Source organism: Netta rufina, assembly GCF_964035555.1.
Source record: "Netta rufina genome assembly, chromosome: 1".
Classification (NCBI taxonomy): domain Eukaryota; kingdom Metazoa; phylum Chordata; class Aves; order Anseriformes; family Anatidae; genus Netta; species Netta rufina.
Window position 1 is genome coordinate 170071221 of NC_140123.1, and position 27829 is coordinate 170099049.

At 38.4% G+C, this 27829-nt stretch overlaps 1 protein-coding gene across 1 annotated transcript; it reads right to left on the reverse strand.

The window, feature by feature from the left end:
- Positions 1 to 219: 219 nt before the first annotated feature.
- CAND1 (cullin associated and neddylation dissociated 1) lies at positions 220 to 27829 on the reverse strand. Its single transcript, XM_084306324.1, has 15 exons — positions 27670 to 27829; positions 23757 to 23900; positions 12070 to 12224; positions 10427 to 10550; positions 9742 to 9998; positions 9556 to 9661; positions 8965 to 9110; positions 7595 to 7887; positions 6758 to 6899; positions 4634 to 6127; positions 3794 to 3889; positions 2369 to 2538; positions 2107 to 2271; positions 1777 to 1884; positions 220 to 773 (listed from the first exon to the last, which is right to left on the reverse strand). Exons 1-15 carry the CDS (start codon positions 27735 to 27737, stop codon positions 549 to 551), a joined length of 3693 nt encoding a protein of 1230 aa, XP_084162450.1. The 5' UTR covers positions 27738 to 27829; the 3' UTR covers positions 220 to 548.

Below are 27829 nucleotides of genomic sequence, written 5' to 3' on the forward strand. Positions count from 1 at the left end.
TTTTTTTTGAACTGTGCCCAAGCCCTCTCTTTAATATAATAAATCTTACACAGAATTTATCTGCCAGCCAAACCAATTTATGAAGATGAAACAAAATGAAAAAACGAATAAAAAGTTATACAAAAACATGGTGCACCTGGATGCTTGATTCCCACCTTCCCCCACACACACCTTTTTTGTTGTTGTTTACAAGTAGAGAGTGAATAAAAGAAAAAAAAATCATGGTCACAAAATTTTAACATTTTAATCCTAAATGTTACAGGGCAAATGGATGTTGGAACCTATTTCCATACACCATGCGTCAACTTTTAATTCCCAAATGTGGCCAAATCCACTAAAACAAGAGTGGTTAACAAACTCTGGATTATGGAAATACATTTCTGGAATAAATGCTAGAAAAGCAACAATGGGAAAAGCCAACTGTCTCCATAAAGGTAAATAAAGTGGAACAATGTGTAGATTAGATACTTTTTCTGTTTCTTACTCATAACCTGTCAATTCAGTGCATCTTATGGTTCAACATAATGGTCCCCATTTTGGGCAAACATCTAACTAGTGTCCATTGATTCCAAGTTAGTGGATGATGAATCTTTTTGGATACTTTCAAAGATGGCTGCCAGCTCAGGGTTAGAGCTTATCTGTGACTGAAATTCACTCATTAATGGACTCTTCTCTGCTTCTGGAATGGTTAGAAGCGCTGCTACTGCCCTCATAGCTGATCGTTTCAGTTCATCTTGCTTTTCAAACTCCTGTTTCACTGAATTTGCCTTGACCTACAGAAAAAAAAAGAAGCTGTTTGAAGATTTAGCTCAACTTTCCCTCTACACCCACCTTAACACAGACAGCTTATGAAGATCTACTTCCTTCCATAGCTTTGGACAACTTTCACAATAGTTTTAAAGGTCTTAAAATGTGTACTTTTTAGCAGACTTTTTACCAGCAGTTTAAAAACAGACTGAAACTTGAACACTGAAAGTAAGCAGAAAAAAAAGCTGTGAGTTACCAAGACAATTATCAAATTAAAACAATTCTAGCAGCCAACCTCTAGCTATGGTCAGGAAACAACACTGAAATGGTATTAACACTTCCAGCCTCCAGAGAATAGAATTTTTTGAAAAGAGTTCACCTTTATTAAAAAATTGATTAGTCTTGTTTGATTTCAGTGATAAAAACAAACTATTGTTAAAAGCAGTCAAATTTCTTGACTCAAAAAATAACAGATTACAGTATTGAAGAAAAGTAAATTAAGCATTAAATCACTATCAGAGTATGTAGGTGGATCAAGACAACAGTAGGTATAGGAGGAGACCAACTGTGCCAAGAACCAAGAGTCTCATAACATAAATGACAAAAGGAGAAAAAAACAGCACCCCTTTACACAGCCTCCATCCTTCAGCACACGATTTTTGACTGCAATAACAATTATCAGAAGTCAGAAAACCCCTCAATACTTTCACAATTTATAATGAAATGAGACAAGTTGTCCATGTAGCAGCTAGATTTTTAAGGCATAAAAGGAATGTCAAAGAAGTAGAGGATTTTAAAAAGAAGCTTAACGAGTTTACTCTTCAATTTGTAATTTAAGGAAAGGTAACACACATAAGGGCTCATATTATTTGTATTATTTTACCTATTGCAAATTATGAACTGCAATTCAAGAAATGCTGCAGCAATACACCTAGTTCTCAGAATTGTTCTTCATACACAAATTTGTTTATACTCCTGTAAGATAATACTAAGTAATTAACAAGCAAAAGTTAAAATTTAAAACAATACCTTAGTTGTACATGTAGCACGCAAAGGTTCAACAAGTCTATCCAGTCTCTGCAGTACTGCACTTGGACAAAGAGTAGACAGTCTCACCAACATTAAGAAGGTTAGCATCTAGTTTGAGAGAAAAACAATCCCAAAATCAGTTATGCTCAGCATGTGAAGAGAAATTCCTAGAATGCTGTGTAACCTTTAACAGCAACACTTTAAATATTTAGCTATTTAAAACTTCTTTAAACATATGAAGTAGTATTTTTACCATTTCAGTCTATACACTATTTAAAATATTTTTACTGAGTCACTGTGTGTACACACACAAAAAAAAAGACAGCTAACCTTAATATCATAGTGGTCCTTCAAGCCATCTTCAACATGGTTCAGGAATTCAAATATATCTAGTCTATCCAAACAGCTATCCAAAAGAGTATACATGCACTCAAAAGCAGCTTTCCTTATGTCCAACCCATCATCAACTGTATGCTTAAATGGTCCCATTTCCACCTGTTGGCAAATTCAAAATTAAAGTTAAAAAGTAATGTATTTAGAATAACTAAGTCTACTTATGTCAATTTAGCCCTTTTTTTCTTAGTTAACATACCTCTCTGATCAGTTCCTTTCTGACTTTCGTTTCATTGTACAGATGAGGAAGCACAGTATCTAAGAGGTCCCTTATTAATGATGGTTTATTGTGTGCAGCTGAGTTAAACGTCACTAGGGCTACTCTCCTGACATTGAGATCTGGGTCTTCCAACGTTTTCAGAAAATCACCTGCAATTGTGTACAGAAACAGATCAACACATTCCTAAACTACCAGAAGACAAGCCTACTCAGTACATATAAATGTAACAACACGTCTCTCAGCCCACCCCACCCTCAGCACATTTTCAGACTGGACATTTTGGAGTTCTATAGCACTGCCCTAGTAAAATAAATGCCTGCAAGAATATATCATTTTCATCCCCGATGTTTAAAAGAACTGAAAATTTAAAAAGGAGGAAAACAGAAGGCTGTAAACAAGTAAACTCCATAACCACAATAAAAAAGGGGGTAAGAAAACTGAAAATTATTTTTAAACAAAACTAAACAAGATTTTTGCAGTACTACATCCGAATAGTTTTTGACTGTATGAGTATTCAATACTTAGTAAATACTTCCAGAAACCAAAGGGGCATGGCACCTTCAGCGGAAGAGGAACAGCAGGAGGAAAAACCCACAAGCATAATCAACCAACTTTATATACTATTAAAAACTATTTAAGGTTAGTGATGGAAGTAACATACAGCAGCTGACAACCCCTTCACCATAAATAAAAAAGTTGCTCCCTACCAAACTGTTTTTAGAGATGAATCTTCGCCTCCCCATTATAATCAGTAGTATACACAGCTTTGTACCGATTTTACAGTGTAATCATATCCACTATAAAACTAATATTCACCATAGCATATTAAACAAATCTACAAGACTATCATACAAATGAGCATTGCAAAGCTCCCTCATAATCAAAGCTCTGGTTACTCAATCCCTGTAATAACTACACATGCTCCCAATAACTTTCAGACCACACAGCATTACAGAATCACAAGGATCTACATTTACAAGTCACCCAGCATTCACATATATACATATTTTAAGTGACAATGTCAAACATTTCCACAACTACCCTTCTGGTTAAAGACAGTACCTTACTACAACAAACTGCTATAATTCAGCAAGAGCATGGGAAAGGAAATCAGCTTTTAGGCACCATCCTAAATACCCTAACTCTTTGTATTCTTTGCCCATCGCAGCTTCAATACATACCACTTTTATCACATATTTTTTACTACTCAGAATTCAAACATGCTAGAATTAATACAAACATCTGCCTATTAAGGAAGCACCTGATAACTGTTGCAACAGCTAACATTAGCAGCTATTTCTGGTACCTACACAATGTTTTTTTCTGAAAGCACAAAGAAAACATTTTAAATGCAATTTAATCACTGGAAAACTTAGAGATTGTCACTAAAAGCAAATAACTTACCTATGCAGTTCTTCAAGAGTGGGTCTATGGGTTGTGGATGATCAGAAATAGTGAACTTAACAGCAGTAACCACTGAACTTCGTGCATATGAGGATCCTAATATGAAATAAAATCATGAGTACATAACAATAAAACAGCACAACTAAACCTTTTAATACTCTTAAGAAAGCTGAAAAATAAATGTTACTTATTACTTGCAGTGCAATGTTACTTCCACAGATGCACTGGTGTTGCATTTTAAACAGGGGGCAACAACATAATATTTGTAATAAACATCTTCTGTCACAGAAAATTCAAGTAATGAGCATATTAGACTTTTTTAATTCATCTCACACAAGCCTACAAGCAACTTTCCTTTGTGCTTTCTTCATGATGCACTTCTACTTTACATCATTACAGTTCTTGATGTGAAACTGATTCATGAATTATACAGTGATTCCTCTTAATACTTACAAATTCTAGAATTCTCGTCCGAAATTAGGAATACTGTAGTTTACTTAAAATGTCAATGCATTATAATTAGTCTATCAAGCACTGCTGTCCCTTTGTTGCCCATGCTCTTCCACTTAAGTTTATAGCTTTGTTGAATGTAACATAATTAAATAAAATACCATACTCGTACCAAAAGAAAGATTACAAAGTATTTCATGTTATGTATGACTAACTTCCTAGAGCAAAATGGATCTAAGCTCCAAGCTGTTCTTGGTGCAGAAGCAGGGAGGGAGAGTAAAAGAGGAGTATCACAGAACTTAAGCAGATCAGTTGCAAAAACAAAACAATTCATTAACAGATAGAATAAGGACATTTGCTACAACATATACATGAGTTATTACTACTCACCTGATGCCAAGTATCCCTTGAGTCGTGGAAGCAGAGTCTCTGGGTCTATTAAAGTAAGCTTGCCCAAACATTCAGCAACAACATTCCTTGTACCCTCTTCTGCACATTCGCAGTGTTTCAGAAGTAAGGCCCAGATGTTCTCAACATATGGCTTGAGACCAACCACTGATGCAGAGCTAATTATTTCTTTCAAGGAATGAAGAAGAAGGTATTGCCTCTTAGGTTGGCTGGTTATTTCTTGTAAGACAAATGGCAGATACTCAGGAAGATTGCCAACACTAATACTGCCTAATGCGTAAGATGCTGCTGATTTGACTTCTTCGCTAGGAGAAGAGAATGCTTCTAGTATTACAGACTTCAGCTCAATTTGTCCACTTAAGTCAATGTGATGCCCAACTTCCCCAAGAGAAAGCAAAGCCAAAAGCCGAATGGAATCCGTGGACCTTGAGTTCTTGACATCTTGAATGAACTGACCTACAACAGCTGGTCCTTCCTTGGGGCAGGCTCGAGTAAGGGCAGCCACACATTTGGCAATGGAATAGTAAGACTGCTTGTGAGTAAGTGCTGTGCTCTGAGAGTACACTGGACCCGTTAACATGCGCAGTAAATCCATATAGCCTAAATTATTTGTACCAGTCACAACTAAAGCTTGGAAAAATTCTAGCATGGCACTAAGTGCTCCACCCTGGAGTAGAGGCGATCTCACCAGCCCAATAAGTTCGTTGAGAATGGACCCACTAATCTTTGACAAGGAGGAAGGATATACTTTAGCCAGTGTTGTCAGAAAACTGATGGCCATCTGCGACACATGCATATCACTTTCACTAATAAGAGGTGGAAGCTCGTCCAGGACAGCGTCAATCATGGCAGCTGTCAAGCTGTCACTGTAATTCTTAATTAAGATATCTAGAGCAGAAAGAGTACCCAGTTTCAAAGCTCGTTGGTTCTTTCTCAAAAAAGAAGCAAGAATAGGAACTCCTTCCCCAAGGATTGGTCTCAAATCTATCTTCAAAGGAGAACCAGCAATCAGTGTCATGGCCTTCACGGTAGTTAACCGAGTGATCTCATTCTTCAGTCTCTCTAGGAAGATCTGAAGTGTACTAGGCAGGTCTGTACCCAAGCTGTCACCAAGGCTACAAATTATTTGACCCATGCAAGATATTGCCCTTTCTTTCACTTCCTGATCAATGTCAGCAGCCTTTAATCTCTTGATTGTACAAGTAAAGAGATCTTTGATGTAAGGAGTAGCATCAAAGGAAGAAGGCTGGTCTAAAGGACGAATGACCTTCACAAGCTGTTGGGTAACCAGAAGTGCCTCTGATGTTATCTTGTAAAACGGGTCTCCAACACAAGCTACAACTGGAGGTACCAGTGCTTGAACGTGAGGATGAAAGACTTGGGGAGAATGATTGCAGAGGATCACATACAAACAGGACAGAGCATCTATCTTCAGATTAGAAGAACTTGATTTGTCATTCAGTGAAAAAATTATTCCTGGAAGAAAGAAAAATGTACTTTTAGGTTAGGGTATTTATATTCTGTTAGAACACTTCAAAATTTCTGAACAAAGATAGCTGTAACTGTGTCAGGTTGGGTGCAGGAAAACATTTCTTGAATGATTCTAAGCCCCTTTCACCACTTTATTCAAACAACTACTTTTCAGACTTTCTCTGCACAGAAGACCTGGGCCATTTGATGGTTTGTGATGTCTTTTCTTAATTATAAAGGTAACCTGTACCCTTAACTTTTCCAAATTGACTTTTCCTTTTTACTTCAGAAGTCAGCATTTTAGGCTCCAAAAGCTAAAATATGGGCAATATTTTTGATGTAAGAGGGCAGCGTTTGATCTTGCAACGAGAGGCAAATCAACTTTTCATCAAAATATAGAAGAAAAATGTCAAGCTTACAGCCAACGCTTGTTTTCAAGATTAATGGATATGTGTCACTAAAATATTTATATGGTTTCACACAGTATTCACACAGTAGCTGATTATGTTGCCAATTTCTTCAAATAGAAACAACACTTCAAAGCTTTTGTAAAAAGCACATGGAAGATTTTTGTATTTAGAAACTTCATAACCAAGTTGCCAGTAAATCTTTAGGTTAATAGTATGTTTTTCATACCTGGTACAAGTACAGGAACATGTTGTGTTAGGGCTCCAGGTAATACATTTACTAGCTCAGTCAGCATGTTGAAGCAACACTGACGGGTCTTCACACTTTTCTCCTTCATTTGTTTGTGCAAGGCTTTAACAATGTTGGGAACCTGTAACCATCACACATCTGTTAATTGATTCAGTAGCTGACATTTCTTTCACCTTTGATCACTGGGGGATATAGAAGGCTAGGACACATCTTTCTCTATTTCTGATTTCTCCACAGAATCGGAGTTGTTATATAAACAGTAGGAAATTAAGATTCTAAAAGAATTGGTAACCATAAAAACAGCAATTTAACTTCAAAAGGTGAGATGAAATACATGAAAACTAGGTTTGCACTAATAAAACTATATAGAGCAACAACTGAAAATTTATTCAAATAATTAACTTAGAAAAAGGCAAATGCCATTTGACAACACTACCCTTTTTATTCTGCAAATAAAATGTTGTAGCAAATCAAATTTTATCTTGATCAGTAGATTTTTTGCCTACGTTCTAGAATGCACAAAATAACTACTTTGCTTTGGTTAAGGTGGCAGAACTACATAGGTCATACAACTTTTACAGGTGAGAGTAAAGAACAAGTCAGCTAAACATATTTGCATGAGCTGGTAATTTTTGTTTCCAAGACTGCTGTACTGTTCTAGGCCAGTTCCCGGGCTTACTCTCTCTGTTAGTACTACAGTAATAATTTGTAATCTTCAAATGACAAAGTATGGCACAGCATATTTCAGGAGCTATCCATATGAACAGGACAACTTCAATGTGTCTTCAACAAGATAACAAAAATTTTATGACCAACCTGACTCTGAAGCATTGTCAAAGGTGTTTCTCCCTGCTCCATTGCATCAGGATCACAAAGCCAACTTTGCACAGGTCGAGTTTGTTTTAAAAGAGAAAGATATGCATGAAAGACATCTGCTTTAACATTCTCTTCACGCTCTTTGAATCTGGCTATTAAAGCAGGAGATACAGTTTTGTAGAATTCTGGAAGCATTTCGTGTCGTGTGCTAACAACAGCATCCAGACATTTAGCAGCTGCACGCCTCACTTTCCAGCTCATGTCATCATCATCACTATATTCATCATCGCTCCCTTAGGAAAAAAAAAAATGCATATGTTCAGATCTAGACAATCACAGCATCAAGTTTTATTTTAAACAATTAATAAAAACACTCTTTGTTTCTTTGTGTGAGGCACTCCAAAGTAACAGGTGGAAAAGTACGTTACAAACCATACATAAAAGGCTTCTGAACTGCCTAAATCTTAAGACTGATTATTTTCTCTACCATTTTCTCACACTAGTCTTACACATGTATTTATTTAAGCTGGGAACTGGACAAGGTGGTTCCCATCACATTTACAGCCTGACTACTGATTTAAAGCATGTTCTTCTTTTTCCATGACATAATCAACAATGCAACAGCTACTAACTGATCAAGATTCAACAAATTATTCTATTCGGTTCTTTCTAGGAATACATCAAACCAAATCATACCCAAACTGACCACAGAAAACATACAATAAGCAATACAAATTGACTAAGGCAACAACTACGCAGCTCATTCAATCTTAAAGTAATAATAATGTTATGCTCTGGGTTCAGATTATTTGTATCCAAGTTTTCATAAGCCTTATATACCGCAAAGAATTTAGCCACAATATTAACAATAAATACTTTCTATTTTTCAGTCAAAATCATTTATCCTAACAGAAAAACACTGAGTATCTTTCAATTTTCAATGTATTAGATTGTATGCATTAAATAATGATATTTTATATATTGGAAGTACTAAGAAGTCTTTCCCATGACAAATATGTATTTTCAATTCATTAACCAACACATTTCTTACTTCAATTCAATCATCCATTTTAGATGCTGCTAGCTTTTACCATCTCATTTTTCCATCTTTCAAAGTATTTTAAAGTATTTCTCTTGTACTTTACATTCACCACTGGAAGTATTTATCTCCAACAGTAACATCCAGTACTTTTATTGTATATTTATTTTTAAATGAGTTCATATGCTGTTTTTAAACACATCTTAAAAAATGAATTCAGAAATATACAAGCCATTCAAATACTTGTACTTATTAGCAATACCACCCATTTTCTCAGACCACTGCAAGTTCACAGGCTCTTTCTCTCCCCCTCACCAAAAACCAAACATACCTTGATCATCATCATCACCACCATCAGCATCCATAGCATTTTCATCTTCGTCTTCATCATCATAATTGTAATTTGGATCATAGGTAAGGTATTTAAGACAAATGTTTATAATAGTAGATACATGAGGATAAACTTCTTTAGGGCATCTGCGTAGTACAGAAATAAAAGTAAAGTGAAATTACCTACAAGAATTTAAACATTTCTACCTAGAAGATGAAATTATCACATCTTACACTCTGAAGATGTTATAGCCAAGGCAAGTGTCATTGAATGCATTCATCTGAATCTGTACTTTAGAAAGGACCCAAACTACTAGACTGGAAGATTGCACAAAGACCAAGACATGCCTTTGGATATCAAGTTTTTGTTTTTATCCCTCATCAGCAGTGGACAGCCTGGCACAGTAGACAGTTTATGAAGTGCAGACATATGTGTTAAGCATACTGCTTAACATTTAAGACAGTTATAGGAACAGTTCCAGATCAAAGCTTGCAAAAATACATTGTACCAAGGAGACTACCAGTTGACACTTACAAAAAAAAAAGTACACAACACATAGGTACATCACACAGGTACCTGAGAATTACTTACCTCCTAACAAAGGATTCAAAGGCTTGAATGCAATACTCTCGTAGTTCATCGTCATCTACATTACAAAACTTTACAACCAAAGGAATTATTTTCTCAAGATATTCACCTGATAAAAGAATATTAGCAAAGTCATTATTCTCATTTAAAGAACTTTTTAGTTACAGATAATTTATGTAATTTTCTTACCTATTCTATGACCTGCTTGCCTACTGATAGCAGCAATACACTGTATATAGGTCCTAGTTGTTGACATGGAATCATTTTTAGACAGCTCTGTCAACAGATGTTCAATGAGGTCAACAAAAACCATATTGCCACAACTCATAACCAGGTGACCAAGAGCAATGATGGTTCTTTTCCTCACAGCAAGTCTGGGGCTAGTCAGCTGGGGGAGCAGACAGGTCAGAATTGAAGGATGGAAGTTAACAAGCAGTCCTCCTTGCCTTAAAACAGACAAAACACAAACTCAAACCAATTGAATCTAGGTAACTTTGTTCATATACTCTACCAGAATTATTTTAAATATTTTCAAAACATCACAGAGATTACAATTAAGTTTTTAAACATTCCAAAGGCTTAAACACAACAAAGGAGTTTAAAATATACCTTCAAAGCAACAAGCATTGAAAATTAGCTTAAAGCTACAGTTCTGAGAAGATGAAGCAATCATCAGTTTATCAACCAACTTATTTTCAATACATTCACTTTTTTTTTTTGAAAATGAGGCTTCATCTGAACTTAGTATCTTGCCATTTATTTTTTTTTACTTAACTTAAAATAATTTATATTTAATATTTGAAAGATTAAAAAGTTCAAGCTTTAAGGAGTATTTTATCAGCATTCACCAGCATTTCGGAAGAGGGATGTTTACCTGCTCAGCATATCAGCCATGATATCCAGCGCCTCCAGTTGAACAGACACATCTTCCTGCTTGGCTATAGCACTAGTGAGACGCCCTGTGATCTTTTTGCAAACATTAGCCGCTAATGCAGAACCTGAAAGTACAACAAAACCTCAGCATTTTTGTAATGAGAAAATACAGGTTTTAAACACCAGATATCCTTTGTCACTATGAGAAGCTGAACATAATACGAAGAAGCTTTCACACCCAACAAAACAAGCTTGAACAGCCAGTTGCTTTGCTGATGTAAAGTATTATGCTCTGCATTAGAACTGGAAGACTACACAGAAACACACTGAGTAGGATAGCTTTAGATTCAGAAGGTGAGCACAACAGAAAGGACACTGCTTTTGGCAGGGCAAGCAAAGGAAAGTGAAGACCAAGACCAGTCCAGAGCAATAAGTAAAAGGAATATAGGTAGAAATAAAGGAGTAACTAAAAGGTAAGGGGAAGCACAGAAGTAGATAAAGCTACCTCTAAAGAACAGCTGTAAAATGAAACAGGATTGTAGAATGATTTTGCATAAGAAGGTATTTAAATCTACTTGAAATACTGCTGCAACATTTGAAAAAAAAGGACAAAATATATACCCAATGTATTTTAAAATTCAAGTTAAAATTTCTTCACTGTATCTATGTAGGTTCCCTCCACCATACACACAACTCCCAGCATTGTTTAGTGTAATGTTGTGAAGCAGTTCATGTTTCCCGATGGCTAGCACTCATCTTCATTTGCATTAAGTTTTCTGTTGTTTGTTTGTTTGTTTTAACCCTATTTTTGCAATCTAAATGCGTAATTAATATCATTCCAACCTGTATTAAATATAGTTTGTTTTTTTTTATACTGAAAGATTTTGCTGTCTTTGAGCCTTACATGCAGCTGAAAATCTGCTTTTGTTTTATGTGGGCATATAAAAGAATAATAAAAGCTTCAAGCGATTTATTTATTTATAAGTTTTTGCATCTCACCACTACCTGATAAATTGATAATTTCCTTGTGGACTTCCAATAGAGGATGTCAAAATCAGAGGGTTTGGTGTTTTGTTTTTTAATTTAAGAAACCTCAGCTTCTAAAAACTGCATGTCCAAAACCTTTCTAATCACTTTTCTATTCTCATTCATACGGTAACCTACAGTATTAGAAAACCACTTGAATAAAAATGTAACACCACAATGATGAGCTATTCATCATTAACATCAGCTTTGGAGTAAAGACTGCACTCATTTAAAACTGCAGGTAAGCACTGCATTAATTTAGCAGGCAACTGTTAGAAACATTGGGTACATTCCAAAACACTTACCTAAACTGAGACAAGAAATCAGATCACTGAAGAAAAATGAGTTACAATCAATTTAAAAGTATACTATCAACCAAAAAGCAAGATGAGATTTATCTGTGACTAGAGTCTAGAAACATTCCACCACACAATTATTAAGATAGGAGCTTTTACACTCGATTTGTTATACCAATGATCATATACTGCAAGTTAATTTTCCCTATCCATACAATTCTTCAGTAAAAAAAAAAAAAAAAAAAAGTTTTTTAAACCAGCAAAATCTGTGAGTACAGTCACGGAAGAAACAGAAGAATATCTTGAATAGCAAGCTCCTTACCGCTGGAAGCTGGGGGGAGTTCTCCAATCACAGTTTTAAGGCCAATGCTTGAAATGTCACGTAACTGTTCTTTATCTGAAAGCATGTTTGTACAGAGTGTATCTACAATGGTCTCCACTTGATACTCCTTTACTTTACTCACCAAAGGGCCAAGGCTGTATAAACAAAAGAAAGGTATTAGGCTTGTAACCTTAAATAAAACCCTCAATCCTTCATTTTATTTCACTATTTTATTTGAAGTCACAAACTTTTAGATTGGTTTTGGTAGCAATACAAAGCAGAATTTTTAAATCCAAAAACCTTCAACTGGTTAGGCTGATAAACTCACCTTAGATCTAGTAACAAACTACTGGTTTAGTTCATCTGGTTTTTTAATCCATTGATGGAAACAGTTTCTGTGTAACTGTTCTGCTTCACAGTCTCAAAGTCTGAGTCCCTCTTAACTTCATCATACATAATGCCCAGATTTATAACTAAGTTACCTAGCCAGAGACACCAGTTCATGCGTTTGACCATCAGTGTCCATCCACACAGTTTGGACAAGTAAGCAAACTTCTCGATTACTGCATCTTTATTCTAGACAACACCTGGGTTCGGTCTGACAGACCCATTCTGTCTCAGAGTGCCTTAACTGAATGCAAACAGTGAACTAAAAATCAATGACTTGGTCTTCATTTACAGACTCCAAGCACCCCTTTACACACTGCACTTGGAGGAACGATAAAAAACATCACCAAATTTGGGGGGTTTAGTTATTCTGTTTGAGAATCAGGACAATTTTATATCTCTAGTCAAATGTTCCCATTTGTTCAAAACACTGAAGCTGCAGGTCTCTGGTGAAGTCTAGTTCATCTGTCTCTCTATGGCCTCGGATGCTGCCATCCATCTGCTTTTCTTTGCTTTGTACTGGTATCAAAAGTATTCCCACGTTCTTGCTGTGTTAATGCATTTTCTCACTGTGTTTAATTACTATACGATACATGATCTGATTACATCTATTAGCCACTATGCAATAAAAGTAGTTATGAAAAAAGACATGATTTCAGTACTCAGCAGATCCCATAAATTAATCAAAACTAACATCAAGAACCACAATACAATTAGTTTTTCTCTAACACAAAAGTGGTAGTGTAAGCACTTGGCCACAATCACCAAAGTTATATTAGCAAAACAAGGAACACTACGTTGTAAAAATAAGTTACAATTCCATTCACCTGTGAAAAGGCTCCATAAGAACAAGACTTCACTCTTTTTCCCTCTCCACTCCAGATTTGCTTACCTAGTTTCTCCCTAAACTTTTAAAACACCTGCCTTCAAACCACCTCAGAAATGGAAAATCAGTTTTGAAAGACTTGACCAATTCTTTTAATTTAATTCCACTCCCCCAAACATGCTACATTAACAACAAACATGTCAAATTCTGCAGAATGAGTATTTTAAGCTGTGTATTCCATTAAAAAACAGTAGTCAACCTGCACAAACAGTAACATCTCTGAAAGACACAGCTCCGTTGTTCTATGAGCTTCTGCATGATGATCTTGCCAGCTGTTCTCCCTCTGCAGGGAAATCTATCACATTACACCCAATCAAAGCACGCTTCCTAACGTAACATCAACACGAGTTGAGATGCAATAGGAAACTCGAGTTAGTAAGTTTCTGCAGGCTTCAGTTTTGGACTGACCCTGACAAAAGCAAGGGTTGCAGACCAAGGAACTGCATACAAGCCACACAGGAGAACAAGCAATGGCTCGAGGCAAAAATGGAGACAGCAGTAGGGAGGACCATCTACAGAAAACATGGGAACCATGAACTAGAAGTGAAGCTCACCAGCAGAATTCACAGAAACACAGATGCATCTCGAGAAAAACACTACTTAGTTTTTCTTCCAGGTCAATTAAAGGGATAATGGATAGCACTCTGTCTTGGTCTGGAGCACAGACCTTCCCCGGGTTATGTTTTATAGCTGATCCAGATGTCCCATCAAGAAAATCCTACAGCCTGATTCACAGCAGCATCTGAATGCTTTTCCACCTATGATACATGCTTCAGCTTGCACCACCATCAAATTCAACCTGAGCTACAACACGAAAGCACAGAAGGTTTTCAAGAGATTCTACATGCACCCTCAGTGTGAACGCTGATGAGTGAGATAACTTTTGATATGAAGGGCTCACCTCACCGGGTTATGATTTCAGGAAGTGGAAAGACTTAGACTTGAGCAAGGTTATTATTTCGGAAGCATTTTTTAGAAGCTTAAACTTTGTCGCGATGCCGTTTTTGTGTAAGTTAGCACCCAACTCGCAGTACATGATGTGGAAGGGTTTCATCAGGTCTGTGTGGTCTTCTGCTGAGATGCCAGAGCGATCAAGTGGCTTCAAGAGCTGCAGCAGCCTCCTGCTGCAACCAACAGAGCCAGAAGCCAGGGATGTTTCTGCAGATCACAAGGGAGGATCCAAATCTTTTTTTTTTTTTTTTTTAATCTGACCAACACCGTACACAATGTACACAGACAACCACTCTAGAAACCACAGATATACAACTGAAGCATATGGAAATAAGTGTATGAACAAATGCAGGAAAAGGAGCATCTTTAAGCCAATTGCAAGCCAATTCTATTAGGACTACGTTAAAATACGATGCCTCCATATAGCTTTTTCCCTGCACTGAACTTTAATACTGCATACATCTGCTTTTCATTAAGATTTATTCTAGCAAAGCTAACAAGAGAATAAAATGATCTCTGCAGGCTTAGTAAACAGTAACTTTGGAGAGCTGAAACCAAACTGAAACCCTACAGGAAAAGATGAACAAACTTGTTATCAAAATAACATTAAGTGTAAGGAAGCGAAGTTTAAGTTTTCAAATCCATGCCACCAGTTACTACAAGTACATCGGATTTTTGAGGCTGCAATGATTTAGGGCCATATTATTACTGAAACATCTGAAGTATGCATAAGTTTTACAAATAATTGCACCATCTGCTTGTAAAACAGATTAACATAATTAACAACAGAACAACTTCCAACTAGAAGTATTTGTCTAATCTAAATACTTGTCAACTGTCAAGGCAGAACCCTGGAGAAAGACAGACAGTCTTCCCATGGTCAGAAAAAAAATAGTATTTAAAAAGTTGTAATGTATTAATTTATAATTCAGTTTTCACTGATCAGAAACAAATAGCAGCTATCAAGCTTTTAGAACAGCTCGGTCACAAGTAAGTTTGAAACAAGTGTAGATAACTTTCTTCTTCCCTAAATTACCCTCTCAAAGCATTTTACTGAAACAAAACAAAAAAACAAGCCCAAGACACTAGGGAAAAAGGTGGGATGAGAACTTCCAACTTCATAAATGTGATTATCCAATGTAATAATGGAGTTGCCAGATGATGGTAGCGCAAAACCCCGAGTAACAAATAGCAGCATGCAGTGCTAGTAAATGAAGAAGCGCAATACATGATAGTCGAGTTGTACTAGATTACTGGAAGCAAGCAATCTAGATGCAAAGTATTTCCTTTCAGTGATTACAGCAGGGAAAAAATACTTTGGCTTTATTTCCTAAGATTCTGAGAGTGATTCTGAATTAAAAGAGCAAGTTTCATATTTAAAAAAAAAAAACAAAAAAACACACTGGCACTAAGTCAACCGTACAAAAGAAGAAATAAAAATCAAGATGCAAGCAGAAATTCTGTCCAAGATATCTGGCAAGATACTCATCTGTCAATAAAGACTATTACTCTGAAAGCAGATAGTCCAAAATCTAAATCAAGATATGCCACTCAGGCAAAAGCTTACTTTAAGCCTAAATCATCTAATTCCCACATTACTGTATTATAAAAACCCACAAGTATTTTAAGACTGAAAAAACACCGCTGAGTCTTCATAATCTAAAGGAAAAAGTTGCTGTATATGTATTGAGACAAGCACACAAGATGACGAGCGAAGCAGTCTGTCTTGTTTTACTGGAAATGGGTCTGGAGCTGAAGCCTAAGTCTCCAAGAACACAGCTGGATCCTGGGTTCACCACTAGCTAATAAAACTGTCAGGAAGGCAGCTGCCGGGGAATACACCAGTGACCCATCGCATTCAGAAGGAAAGGCTCGAGGCAACAGGATTCAGCATACAGGCACTCAAGTTAGTTTAGGAGCTCAGTGCTGTATTTGCCAAGGCAGAGCAAGACAACCCCACGCTTTTATTACCTTGCTGGTACTGCTGGGGAGACCAATTTCTGGATTGTTTTAGCAGTGGAGATCTGAGGACGCGTACCTCAATTCTGAAGAGCTGTCAACAGCAAAATGTTACCTGCTATTAATTTTACTTGTCAACCTATACATGCTTTGGATTTTCTCACTGAAATGCAACTTGGCACCACAGACCTTAATGAATTAACTTCTGAATGTACAGTCAAACATAAATTTATTCATTTTGAAGTTGTGTATTTTACTGATTCCTCTTTCTGGATGCAGCTACTGTCCTTTCTACTTTACAAGGGGGGAGACAAGAACAGTCTAATAAAACAGTTTAGAAGCACCTACAGGGTGAATACAAACCTGTCTGTTCCAAATTCCTCTGTAACTGTCTTCTATCCTGTCTCTGAGCATCAAGTTGTCTACTCCTGCCACAAAAGCTTCCAAACACGCTCCAAGTTCCCTACACCTTTCATACTTCTTACTGTCTATGTCCTCTCATCACTTCTTTTCACCATATAGCTCCCACCACAGGATGACTGTAGGCCTTCCAAAACATTACACCTGATCTGGTCACCCGTTTTCTCCACTCTTAAAAAAGGTGGTGTTCCTACAGCCCCAACTAAATGCCACACACAGATTTTGGAGGAAGCTAGACTGGAGGACTAGGTTCAAACTCTGAGGACTGCAAGCCAGTGACTCCAGACGGATTGAAAGCCAAGATCTACAGCTTTCACTTTAGGATAGCTAGCAGACATGGCTCTATATGAGAGGGAAACAACATACAACTTCCACCCCTAAAGCCTGCTCTACGTGCCCCCCACTACTGTTACCTTTCTTCCCCATGTCCAGAAGTCACAGTGGCAAGAGCTAACTGTCATCAGAAATGCTCAACAGAAGCAAAGGCAGCAAGCAAGTGCAGAAAAGAGAAGCACGTGCAATAATTTATCTGTTACATAAAGCAAACTTTTGCATTCAAGCACTATGTGTAACTTACATTATGATAGTAACCACAGAGTAAGTTCCAACGTCTTGGCACCAGTGGTCTGTGACTATGTTAGGCAAACCTATGAGCTTCTCTTTCAGTGGCAATACTCATAACACCCTGCCCCCACGAAATCAAAACGTTAGCACTTGAGGCACAGCACCTACAGAAAAAGCCCTGGAACATGCTTTCATTCCCAAGAGAATCGTACCTACTCCTTTCCAGGCCTTCCTTCACAGAGTGTAATCTGAATGGTTTCTCTCCCTGCCACCAACACCCTACTTGTGTCATAGAGCCTGCTCAAAATAACTGCAATTTGGGAATAAAAAAAAAAAGCATAGACGAAGCATATCTACCAAACACATGCACTGCAATATTACACTTTTTTGTATTACAGCACAAATCTTCAAACAAATCTGACACTGAGGCCAACTCCCCAAATTAGGCCACATACATTATGATCGCCCCAATGCCATAAACTGAGAAGACTGTAAAATGCTCTGCAAAATAGAATGAATTGCAGAGATGCAGCTATCTTAAAAATAACAACATAAAAACAGCTGTGGTATAACATTTCTAGAAGGTTCCGCATGCAGGTAATTTCAAGAGAAGTGTTAATTGAGATACCGACTGATACAGGATGAAAGGCATAAAAAGAAGTCCTTTAAGTGCACAGAAACAAAGATGCAATGGAATGGTTTCTCACCTGCTTCAGCAGGCAGGCTTACTCCTGCAGAAACAAACAGCCCTAACAGAGCAGCCTTGGTTAAAAACCTCAAAACTCGAGCCCTAACCTGGCACTGTCCTTTAATTGAGGGCCAGGGGCAGTACCAACACCATTACATTCCAGCTAACCATCTCCACAGCTGCTACATCCCGGAGAGTAGGCATTTAGAAGACCATACCAACAACCTTAATCTGGTCATGTTATTGTTTCAATCATGATAAATGAATACTGCAGTCTTAGGGTAATTTTTAGACACTGCTATGAGCGAGGACAATTTCTCCCCCCCCAGTACAAAAGCCCTGGCAAGTTTGTAGATGAGCATCTGCCAACACACAAATTACCACCAAGAATTTTCTCTCAGACACAGATAGGCCAAGCCATCCCTGACTGCATCCCTGGAAGTCGAAACATTTTCTCCAGCTGCTCAAAAAGCTCTCAGATTTCTCCACAACCTAATTTCACTCTTCAACCAAGCCTTCCCATCACTAGCTCCTCTTCCAGAGCACACCGCTGGCAGTCAGTGGCTATGCACAGCACCACTGCACTGCTCTACTCTCACTGCATAACTGTTTTGCAAGCAGCACAAGCACAAAGCACGTAAACAGAAACAATCACAATTCCAAGGTATGGCAACCATCCACAGCAGTCTGGAGAGAGGAATTCCCTTTGCATTTCAGTCAAGACTACAGTCCAGAAAGGTGTGACCACAGAATCTGTGGGAACTATTTTGCATCCATAACGCTTCATACCCCAACAAAGTATTGTAAACAGAAGCACAAACAAGCAGATGTACAATTACAGAAACATTAATATAAAACCAAATAACAGCAATATCTCAAAACTACAGGTAGCCCTCAGAGTAGCTATCCCAAAAGACAGCAAGCTCGCTCTCTATTAATCAAAAGCGATCTGGTTGGTGAGATTCCAGGTGGCAATGTCAGCCTTCCTTTTGCTGATATGAAGATCGCGTCTCCTGCTTTAGCAGTTTGCAAAGATTTGCACAGCTCTATGAAAATACACCTCCCACATCCCAGGCATCTGCAGCTGACACCATCTTTTTACGCATCAATGACTGACAGACCGTATTTCCACCAAAAAAAAAAAAAAGTTGCTCCAGAAGCGAAAACACCTAAAATAATGGGTAGGATGCTTAGTTTTTCAATGTAAATAAAGAGAAACTAAAATAATCAGCCCAGAAGTTGGTCAATTAGACACATTAGATTATCAGTTAAGTAAACACTTTTTTGCCAATGTCTGAAAACGACAAACTACTGAAGTGACAGAAGTCACTCACACAAACACTTGGAATTACAGTCCATAGAAGGCGTTAAACCAGACTTAACCTGAGTTAGCATCTTCATTTCATTATGCATTCCTCTTTATTCTGGTTTAGTTCAATAAAGTTGACATAGCATTTGTAAAAAACACCTTAATCTTTTCTGGCCTTTCAAATCAGGAGATATCACTTACGGACCTTATTGTTAGCATCAGGTTGCAAACTCAGCTTACCAAAAGGAGAAAAACTACAACTTCTCTTTTTTTTTTTTTTGGAGGTACGTTTTCGTTATTTAGTCCTCTTTGATCTTTTCCTTTTCAATGAAAAATCACATTTTCCAATAATTTGCATCCAACTTTCCTTAAAGTCAACAGCTCCTTCAGCTGTCTATGGAAATAAACAGCAACTATAGCAGCATCTCCTTTAAGTTATATACATCTGAAAATAAAAGTGTTCATAGCATGCCCTCCCTGCTAGGAAGAGGGATGTCATCTCACAACCAAATGTAGGCTGAAATTAGTATGGCTATCAAAGAAACACATTTACTTACAGGGAAGAGTTAAAATTCACAAATGGAAAATAAATGTATTTGATTCAAATCACCAATATAGCAGGATGTATAACAGTGTATTAGCACAGCATCCAAAACACTTTAAAGCCGCTAAACCAGCTCAGCCACACAACATATGTGCATCATCCTGCTCACATTAATGACTCACACTCGCAGCATCAGGCAGGGTTCCCTACGTTGAACTACTGCCCGGAGAAGTCAGGCTGATAAATGCAGATAAACTACAGGATGACAAGGGGAGGAATCACTGGAAGTAGTTACTTCAATCCCACTTTTCTATTTCATATTTTGAGATATATACATGTACGATGAATGATTATTTATTTTAAGTTTCAGGAAGCTTTTTAGCGTGAAACAATACAAATTTGTCAGTACAGGTTTTAATGGCAGAGTATCGCCCCATAAATAGCTACCAGACCGGGAAGCAGTTCATCCTTAAACTGCAGCACTGAACATAAGGAGTGATTAATGGCAGTTTGGGCCAGCCGAGCACTACCAGCAGCGAAGCACAAACAATCCAGCCCACACTCAGGCAAACCACACCGCTTGTCTAATCCAGATGCAGGTAACCTTGGATAGAGCTACAGGCAGTAAAACTCCCGCCACCATAAGGTGCTCAGGGTACCTTTCAGGGCACTACACAACTAGCCTTAAAGCATGAATGGTGTAAGAACATCCAGTAGTATTTTTTACATTGGCTGACTGTAAAACAGTCTTTGATCATCAGAACAAAGAAGTCCTTCAGAAAAAAAACACAACACACACTAAAATATTCTTAAGACAGACAAGGTGAAAAAACTGACCTAGTTTGCATCTACTGCCTGAAATAACAGAAGTTTGATGACTGCACTCCTTTCTTCTCTGCAGGGTCAAAGCTGGTTGATTTTTAATGCAAGAGTATTAAATCAGTTTATTTATTTTCATTTTGTTTCAGAGATGAACACCACAACCATCTTGCAAGATAGTTACCCAAGTATCCATGAACTCTCAAGCTGTTCAGCAAAGACAAACATGTTTTATCCTATCCGAAAGCAGTATGATATAGCTGAAAGGTTCAAAAACAAAAACACCAGTGTGCTTTGAAGAGATAATGAGAAACAAGTTCATCAGCATTTTAACCAACAGAGCACTTCCTATCCAAATGTGAAAGAGATTAGTGGGTAAGGCAAAACTTACTTGTTACTACACTTGCATAAGAAAAAAACATTGCTTTATGACTGCTCTGAGTTACTTCAAATCTTCTCTGTTCAGTGGCATCAGTAACCAAACCTTGAAAGAACAATCCTCCTTGAAGAGATTCTTTCCTTTTTAAGGACTGATCAGTAACATTGCCATTCAGTGCTTCCATGGACCTAGCTGGAAGATTCCCCAACGAATTGCAGATCTTTCTTCCCCCCGCAAAAAAGCTGTCTCAAATACAAATTCAGCAGGACAGAGCTTTCTGTGTACCTTTAAGGCACTCCTATGAAAGGGAATCTATACTTGAATGGGTCATCAAGCATCAGCCTGATGAAAGTTCCTGCTGATAGTCTCTAAAGAGCACCAGAGCATTTAATTTAATAAGGTAATCTAAACACAGTTTATGCTTTCCTCAGCTGAAAGTGGCAGCAAACACATAACAGGAATACACAAATAAAGAACAGCAACACAAAATATTTTAAAACCAAGAAGTAGGGGAAAATACACTGGTCAAATCTAAATTAACAAATTAGGTTCCTACCTAGCGTTGTAGCAGATGGAAAATCTAGTTTAGATCACCTTAAACTGCCTTAAACTACAGCTCAGCAGTGCTTCAACCTCTCCTATCCTGTACTCCCAGTATTGTTTCTACCAACGCTCATCTGAATGTAGGAGGAGAGAGCTGAGCCAGAAGAAATCTAACTCCCCGAACCAGTCTACAAGAAAACCAGATGCACTCAAGAAAATGGACACAGAGGGGGAGAACATCAGAATAGCAGCAGAATTAGCTTAGACTGGCTTAAAACTGTGACAGAACAATACTGTGAGTCTAAGTTACCTGAAGAAAAGTGCCTTTTTACGGTGGTGTCATTGGCTCCTCATCCCATCTGCATCCCCTTCCCTCCCACCTCCCAAAAAAGTGTATCTGCAAGTGATCAGGATGCCAAAAAAAGTTGATACATTCAAGGTACAAATTCGAGATGAAAGCTCACAATTTCCTGCAAAGTTTTTCATCTTGTTTCTTGTCCCCTTACAAGAAACTTAATGCTGTTCTTTAATGCTGCTTGGATTTTTTCTAAAAGTATTCCAAACTTTAAATTGATTCTGTCATTTTAATTAAATCCAAGCATTTTTATCAGTGTGTCAAAGCAAACTTTAAAAATGGAAGAATGGTTAATAAGAAAAGCACAGGGCATGCCCACATGCACAGGCAGCTATCTATTTTCCTCATTCTCTTTCCTTTGAAGTCTTTAACGTTACCTGTACTTTAGGTCCAAAATCCTAACCTTGTCATTAAAGATTGTTACATATACACTGTGTGCATTAATCTGAATTTCAGGGTAACTTCAGGCTATGCATTGTAGATGAGTGCTGCATGTATGCTGCAACCATTTTTTTCCACAGAATATTACTTTACAAAAAGCCAGCTCTAAGCCCGAGCCAAGTTTCATAATAATCTACTTAATACTTTTCATGCATGTGTCTCTTCTGACTGAGCACAGGCACCCTGTTTCCAAGCCAAAAAACTTAAGCTGTGCCACAAGGTACTTTGACGTTTTAGGGCTTCACATTCAAAAGCAACATGTTGGTTTGTGTTGTTTAGAAAACCTGGCAGGAGACATGTTTCAACAAAACTGCAACTCTTATAAGAGTAGTGAAAAAGTTGTGATAATTATATTATTTATACAGCTCACAGAACATTAAACTTTGGCTGGAAACTTGCTACTCTTGTATTAGATCCTCTGTGAAAGGTTTTAGTTATCACATAAAATATTTCAGAAGCCAAAGCAAGCGCCTCTTGTAAGTATATAAGCAGATTTATGTACGCACAGGCTTTAATTTTCTGCTTTGTTGATGTGATGGGTCAAATTGTAAAGAACAAGCTGAAACAAACTAACTGAGCTAGTCACAATGTGAAACTTCTTCAAAGCTGTCCCAAACTCTGCAGTGGTACATTTACTTCAACACATGCTTCACAGAACCTGAGACTCAAGTAGATCAGATGGGATATTTAAAAAAAGATCATGAACAAGAAATACTCTTATAGGAACACGAGGAGCTTCTTAACAGAGATGCCCTCCTTATAGAAGGCAAAAGGAGTCAGAAGAATTAAGTACAAAAAGTCATAATAAATGTAGCACCTCTTCAAAGAGGTGGAACACAGCCAGAAAAGCCACACCACAGGTAAAGTTAAATAAAGGGAGGAAGAAATGCCACTGAACCAACAGAAGCCTCTGAAAAGCAAGTAACTGCACCCTGACCCCATAAAACATCTGCGGTTCCTGTAAAGCACGTAAAACCATTCACACAATATTTCAAATGCTAGTGAAGAGGCAAGTTCCATATTTGATTAAAAGGTAAATACAGTCTTGGTTATGGTATTTCTGTTTGAGAAGGCAGATCATGGTACTGTAGTATTGGAGTAGTTTTCACAGTTAAATATCAATGTGGCAACTATCCAGGAACTATGATCTTGAAAATCTATTTAGCATTCAAGATTTATCACCAGAGAACAAGCACATCGTTCATATACCTTCAGCAATGACTGCACACCGTATTTGTCCCCTTAAACCCCAAACGTTAAATTGCAACGTTGACAAAAGATAGTTCTGTAAGAAGTTATGATTAATGCAGACAACCTGCAAAAGTTCCTATGTGGACAACAGATTCACGTTTATTTTGCATAGCAGTGTTCCTTTATTTTTAAAATTTTTGTGTTTTTCAGTCAACAGATGATTTTTTACATCACAGAGAAAGAATACATACCATTTGACAGCTAAGTTCTGCACCTCACCATTTTTATCTTCCAGTAATTTCAAGATCATCTTCACCACCTTCCTTTCACTGTCATCATCCAGCTTAATAGAATCTTTCTGTAGTTCCGTCATCAAGTCATTAGTAGCCATAAACCTGACAAAAGAGAGTCAGATAATTATTGCTAAAAGGATATATATGGGTCATTCAGTGCTCTACAATTCAAGATTCTCAGTTTCCACTATTTGTTACCAAATAAACCACACTTAACATTGGATTAGAGTTACCTGCTTTGTGATACAAACAGCATTTCTTCTACTTATAAAATAAATAAGGAGAAAATGTCATTTTAAGTTACAGTTTAACTTTTAGTCAGGTCATCATCTTTCCTTGGTGAGGAAAGCTCCACATTTTACTCCCAATGTTTACGCTGCGCTCCAAATAATCTCCAGCAAGAAAACTGACACTTTCCCAGATTGGAAGTAGTTCTCTCACTAGCTACACATTTTTTTTCTTAAGCAAGAAGAATAATACAGTTTTTCAAACATTCTCCCACAAAAATAATATGACAGACATCAACAGAGAAATAAAAGCGAAAGCTATGATTTATAAATTTTTCATTTTGTCTGTCCAGACTGGTTTGTTTATAGCCAGACAATGGCCAATGATGTTTATCCAGTCCTCAATCTAGGGCATGACATTAAAGTCTAAAATTAATTTTTGAGAGATCAGGAAAACAAAATCAGCTTTCCTATCAGTTCATTTAGTATTCAATACCACCGTCACACCAACCAATACAAGAACATACTGAGAAATGACTTTCCAAAAATACTTCTTTTATGCCTTTTGTTTCTTTTCCTTCTAAAGTCTGTTTCCCAATCTGTTTTCCTTTCCTAAGCATCCTTTCTTCTCAAGAAAAGTAACAGAGATGCCTTACTCAATTACAAATCCCAGGGGCTCCAATGCCAATCCCAGCCCCCAGACAAAATGGTCTCTTAATTACACAACTAGGGTTGACATTTGGCCTTCCGACACATCAGCCCCAAGCAGCCATCGCCTAAGCTCATCCTTGGAAGGTTATCTCCACCGCCTGACCTGCTCGATACTTCTTTATTGAGAATGAAAGCCAAGAGCACCTAATCTTAACGTGCATCACAAATGCCAGATGACTCCCCTCAAACAATGGACCCCGACTTATCCCGTCTTGTAACGCGGCCGTTCCAGTCTAACAGTCTCAAGGTGTTTCTAACTAAGATAAGTGAAGCCCTCGCTCATTCTTCATTCACTCCAAGAGTGCCGCCGAAGCAAGCCTGTAATCTGACAGGAACCAGATGTGTACATAAACAGATGATGAATGTGAAAGGCACCAGCCTGTACGAAGAGCAAGAGAAAAAGCTACTTGAAAAGTAAAGGGAAGGGGCAGATCGGATGGGAATAAGGGTATCCACAAAGCCAAGCAGCACTAAAATGTTTAAAAGCCATCTCCATGACACTGCTGTATTTACCTCTTTTTCTTAAACCTTAACAGCCTCCCCTCACTTCCTTGGGCAATAAATCCCATTTCCTAGCCTTCTGAGTTCACATGCACTCATCACCTACTTGTGACAACTTCCTCAGCTAAGCAGAGCTTGAACATCCTCAGCTCATCAGCACTTCTGCGCTTGGCTACAACTGAGGAGTCCTCCTCGTGGATTCCTACATTTAAAAAACAAAATACCCGAACCCCAGAGTGGCATGGGGAAGACTGGCAACGCTGAATTGAAGGAGCTAGTATTTAGCAACACAGTTTTGAGTGGTGTAGCTGTGGCCTTTGACCAGCTTTACATGGTGCAAAGCAGCAGCGCATCGGTAGCTCCTCACCCCTTGTACTCAGAGCAGCCATCCTCTTCCTCCCACAGCCCCGAAGTAAACTGCCACCTTACATCACTGCCCACTTTGAACTGAAGTTTCCACACAATAAATGCCACAAACAATTGCATCAGACAAGTTAGTTTATCCAAAAAAAAAAAAAATGTGGATTAGAATTTACTGTAGAATAGCTACTTGAACTGTGGTTTGCAGTCAGCTCCCTCGTATCAACAACTACACCGAGCCCCTTCAAATACACATGGTCTAAGAATAAATCCACTTATAATTACTAGTACTAAGAACTATTTTATCCATTATGCAAATACATGATACATGCAGAGGTTTCATAAAACATAGCATTGCATAACAGCCAGTTTGTAGAGGTCCATCGTCACTCATTTTACCGTTTCTAATTCGGATTTTAATCTATGTTGTTATGATTTTTAAGTATTTCAGAATCCCAAGGTTGTTCAAAGCCCCTGGAATGGGTAATCTGCAGAGTGCGCTCTCCTAAAGCAACTACAAAACAAGTTTTAACTACATGTAGCTTGGAAAACAACTTACTACAACCTCATCTGATAGGCATAGCCTCTCTTTTATGCAAAAAGTTTTAAAATCATTGGAAATCAATACTGAGAAGCAAATCCATCCCAATATTTTGTAAGACATCCTTCCCATAAGCACTAAATGCAAAGCTCACTTATTCACAGAAAAAAATTAGCATGATAAAACTAAAAAAAATATTCAGAAAACAGTTTGAATCTATTTTTAAGCGTAATTTAAATGACTCAGGCAATTCTGGTCTGCATCTTTTCAGACTAATCAGTTTTCGTTGTTTTTCTTTTTCTTCCCCAAAGTTTCTAGCCTAAACTCTCCTGGTAACATCATACTAGAGAACCTGAAAGAGATGGACAGAAAAAATATATACTTTTATCATGCCTGTGCCCTGTGCTTCAACGGTTTTGACAAAAGCCAACCCTATAGGTACTTAGTCATGGCCTGTTTTCTTTTAGATTTTACTATATTAACAAGAGGCTGCTTTGGATGTAACTGTGTCCTTTAACTACAAACTAAGAACTGTAAAGGTGCAAAAATGGAAAAAACACCAAGTGTGTTCTCCGACTTTTCCCTACCTGTATTGATCCACTCTCTGTAACAAATGAAAGCTTCATACATGAATTCCTGGGTACGCACAATGCAGACAAAGAAATTTAATTATCTTTAACCTAATGGTTTGTTAGAGCCACTGTGTAAGTGAATGGTCTCTTTTTTTTAGTTGTTTTTAGTTGTTTAGTTGTTTTTAGTTGTGTGGCTTTCAGTTGCTCTGCTATTTCATTACCTAATACAACATCTTTTGCATTTTATCTCCTGTAACCAAACGGTTATTCCAATAAATAGTAACAGTCTGGTGACAGATCCTAAGCTCCAAAATACGTATCCCAGTCCCGCCTTCATAAAACTTAACTGGACTCCTCTTTCTGGACACACACAGTTTTAGAGGGGTCCTACAAGAAGGCTGGGGAGGGACTCTTTGTCAGGGGATAGAGGAATAGGACAAGGGCGAAGAGCTTTAAAGTAAAAAAGGTGGGTTTAGATTGGATATAAGGAAGAAATTCTTCACTGTGAGTGTGGTGAGGCCCTGCCACAGGCTGCCCAGAGCAGCTGTGGATGCCCCATCCCTGGAGGTGCCCAAGGCCAGGCTGGATGGGGCTTTGGGCAACCTGGGCTGGGGGAGGTGTCCCTGCCATGGCAGGGGGTTGGAGCTGGGTGGGCTTTGAGGCCCCTTCCCACCCCAGGCTCTACACGGCGAGCCCAGCACCCCCCTGCCCACACCCCGCAGCACCCCGGAGCCGTGCGGGCGCGGGAAGCCGAGGCCCAGGGCCCCCCAGGCCCGCCCGTCCCGCACGGCGCCGAGCAGGCTCCGCTCCTGCGGGCTCCGCGGGCCTCGCACCCGCCGCAGGCTGCGGAGGCCGCGGCTCCGCTCCTCAGCGTGAGGGGAGGGAGAGGAGAGGGGAGGGGAGGGGAGGGCAGGGGAGGCCCTGAGGCGAGGCGGGCCGGGCCCGGCGGCGGCTCCCACCTGAAGTCCTTGTCGCTGGACGTCATCTTCTCCAGCAGGTTGGAGATGTGGTACGAGGCGCTCGCCATGTTGACGGGCCCGGCCGGGAGCAGCGGCGGCGGCGGCGGCAGGAGGAGGAGGAGGAGGAGGAGGAGAAGGAGGAGGAGGGGAAGGGGGAGGA

Excerpts from the sequence above, each read along its gene's own strand:
- CAND1 (XM_084306324.1), bottom strand. The coding sequence starts at position 27,737 with ATGGCGAGCGCCTCGTACCACATCTCCAACCTGCTGGAGAAGATGACG. Across the intron at positions 10,551-12,069 it reads ACTCCCCCCAGCTTCCAGCG|GTTCTGCATTAGCGGCTAAT; the intron begins GTAAGGAGCTTG and ends TTGTACTTTCAG. Across the intron at positions 2,272-2,368 it reads GAAAGGAACTGATCAGAGAG|GTGGAAATGGGACCATTTAA; the intron begins GTATGTTAACTA and ends ATTTGCCAACAG.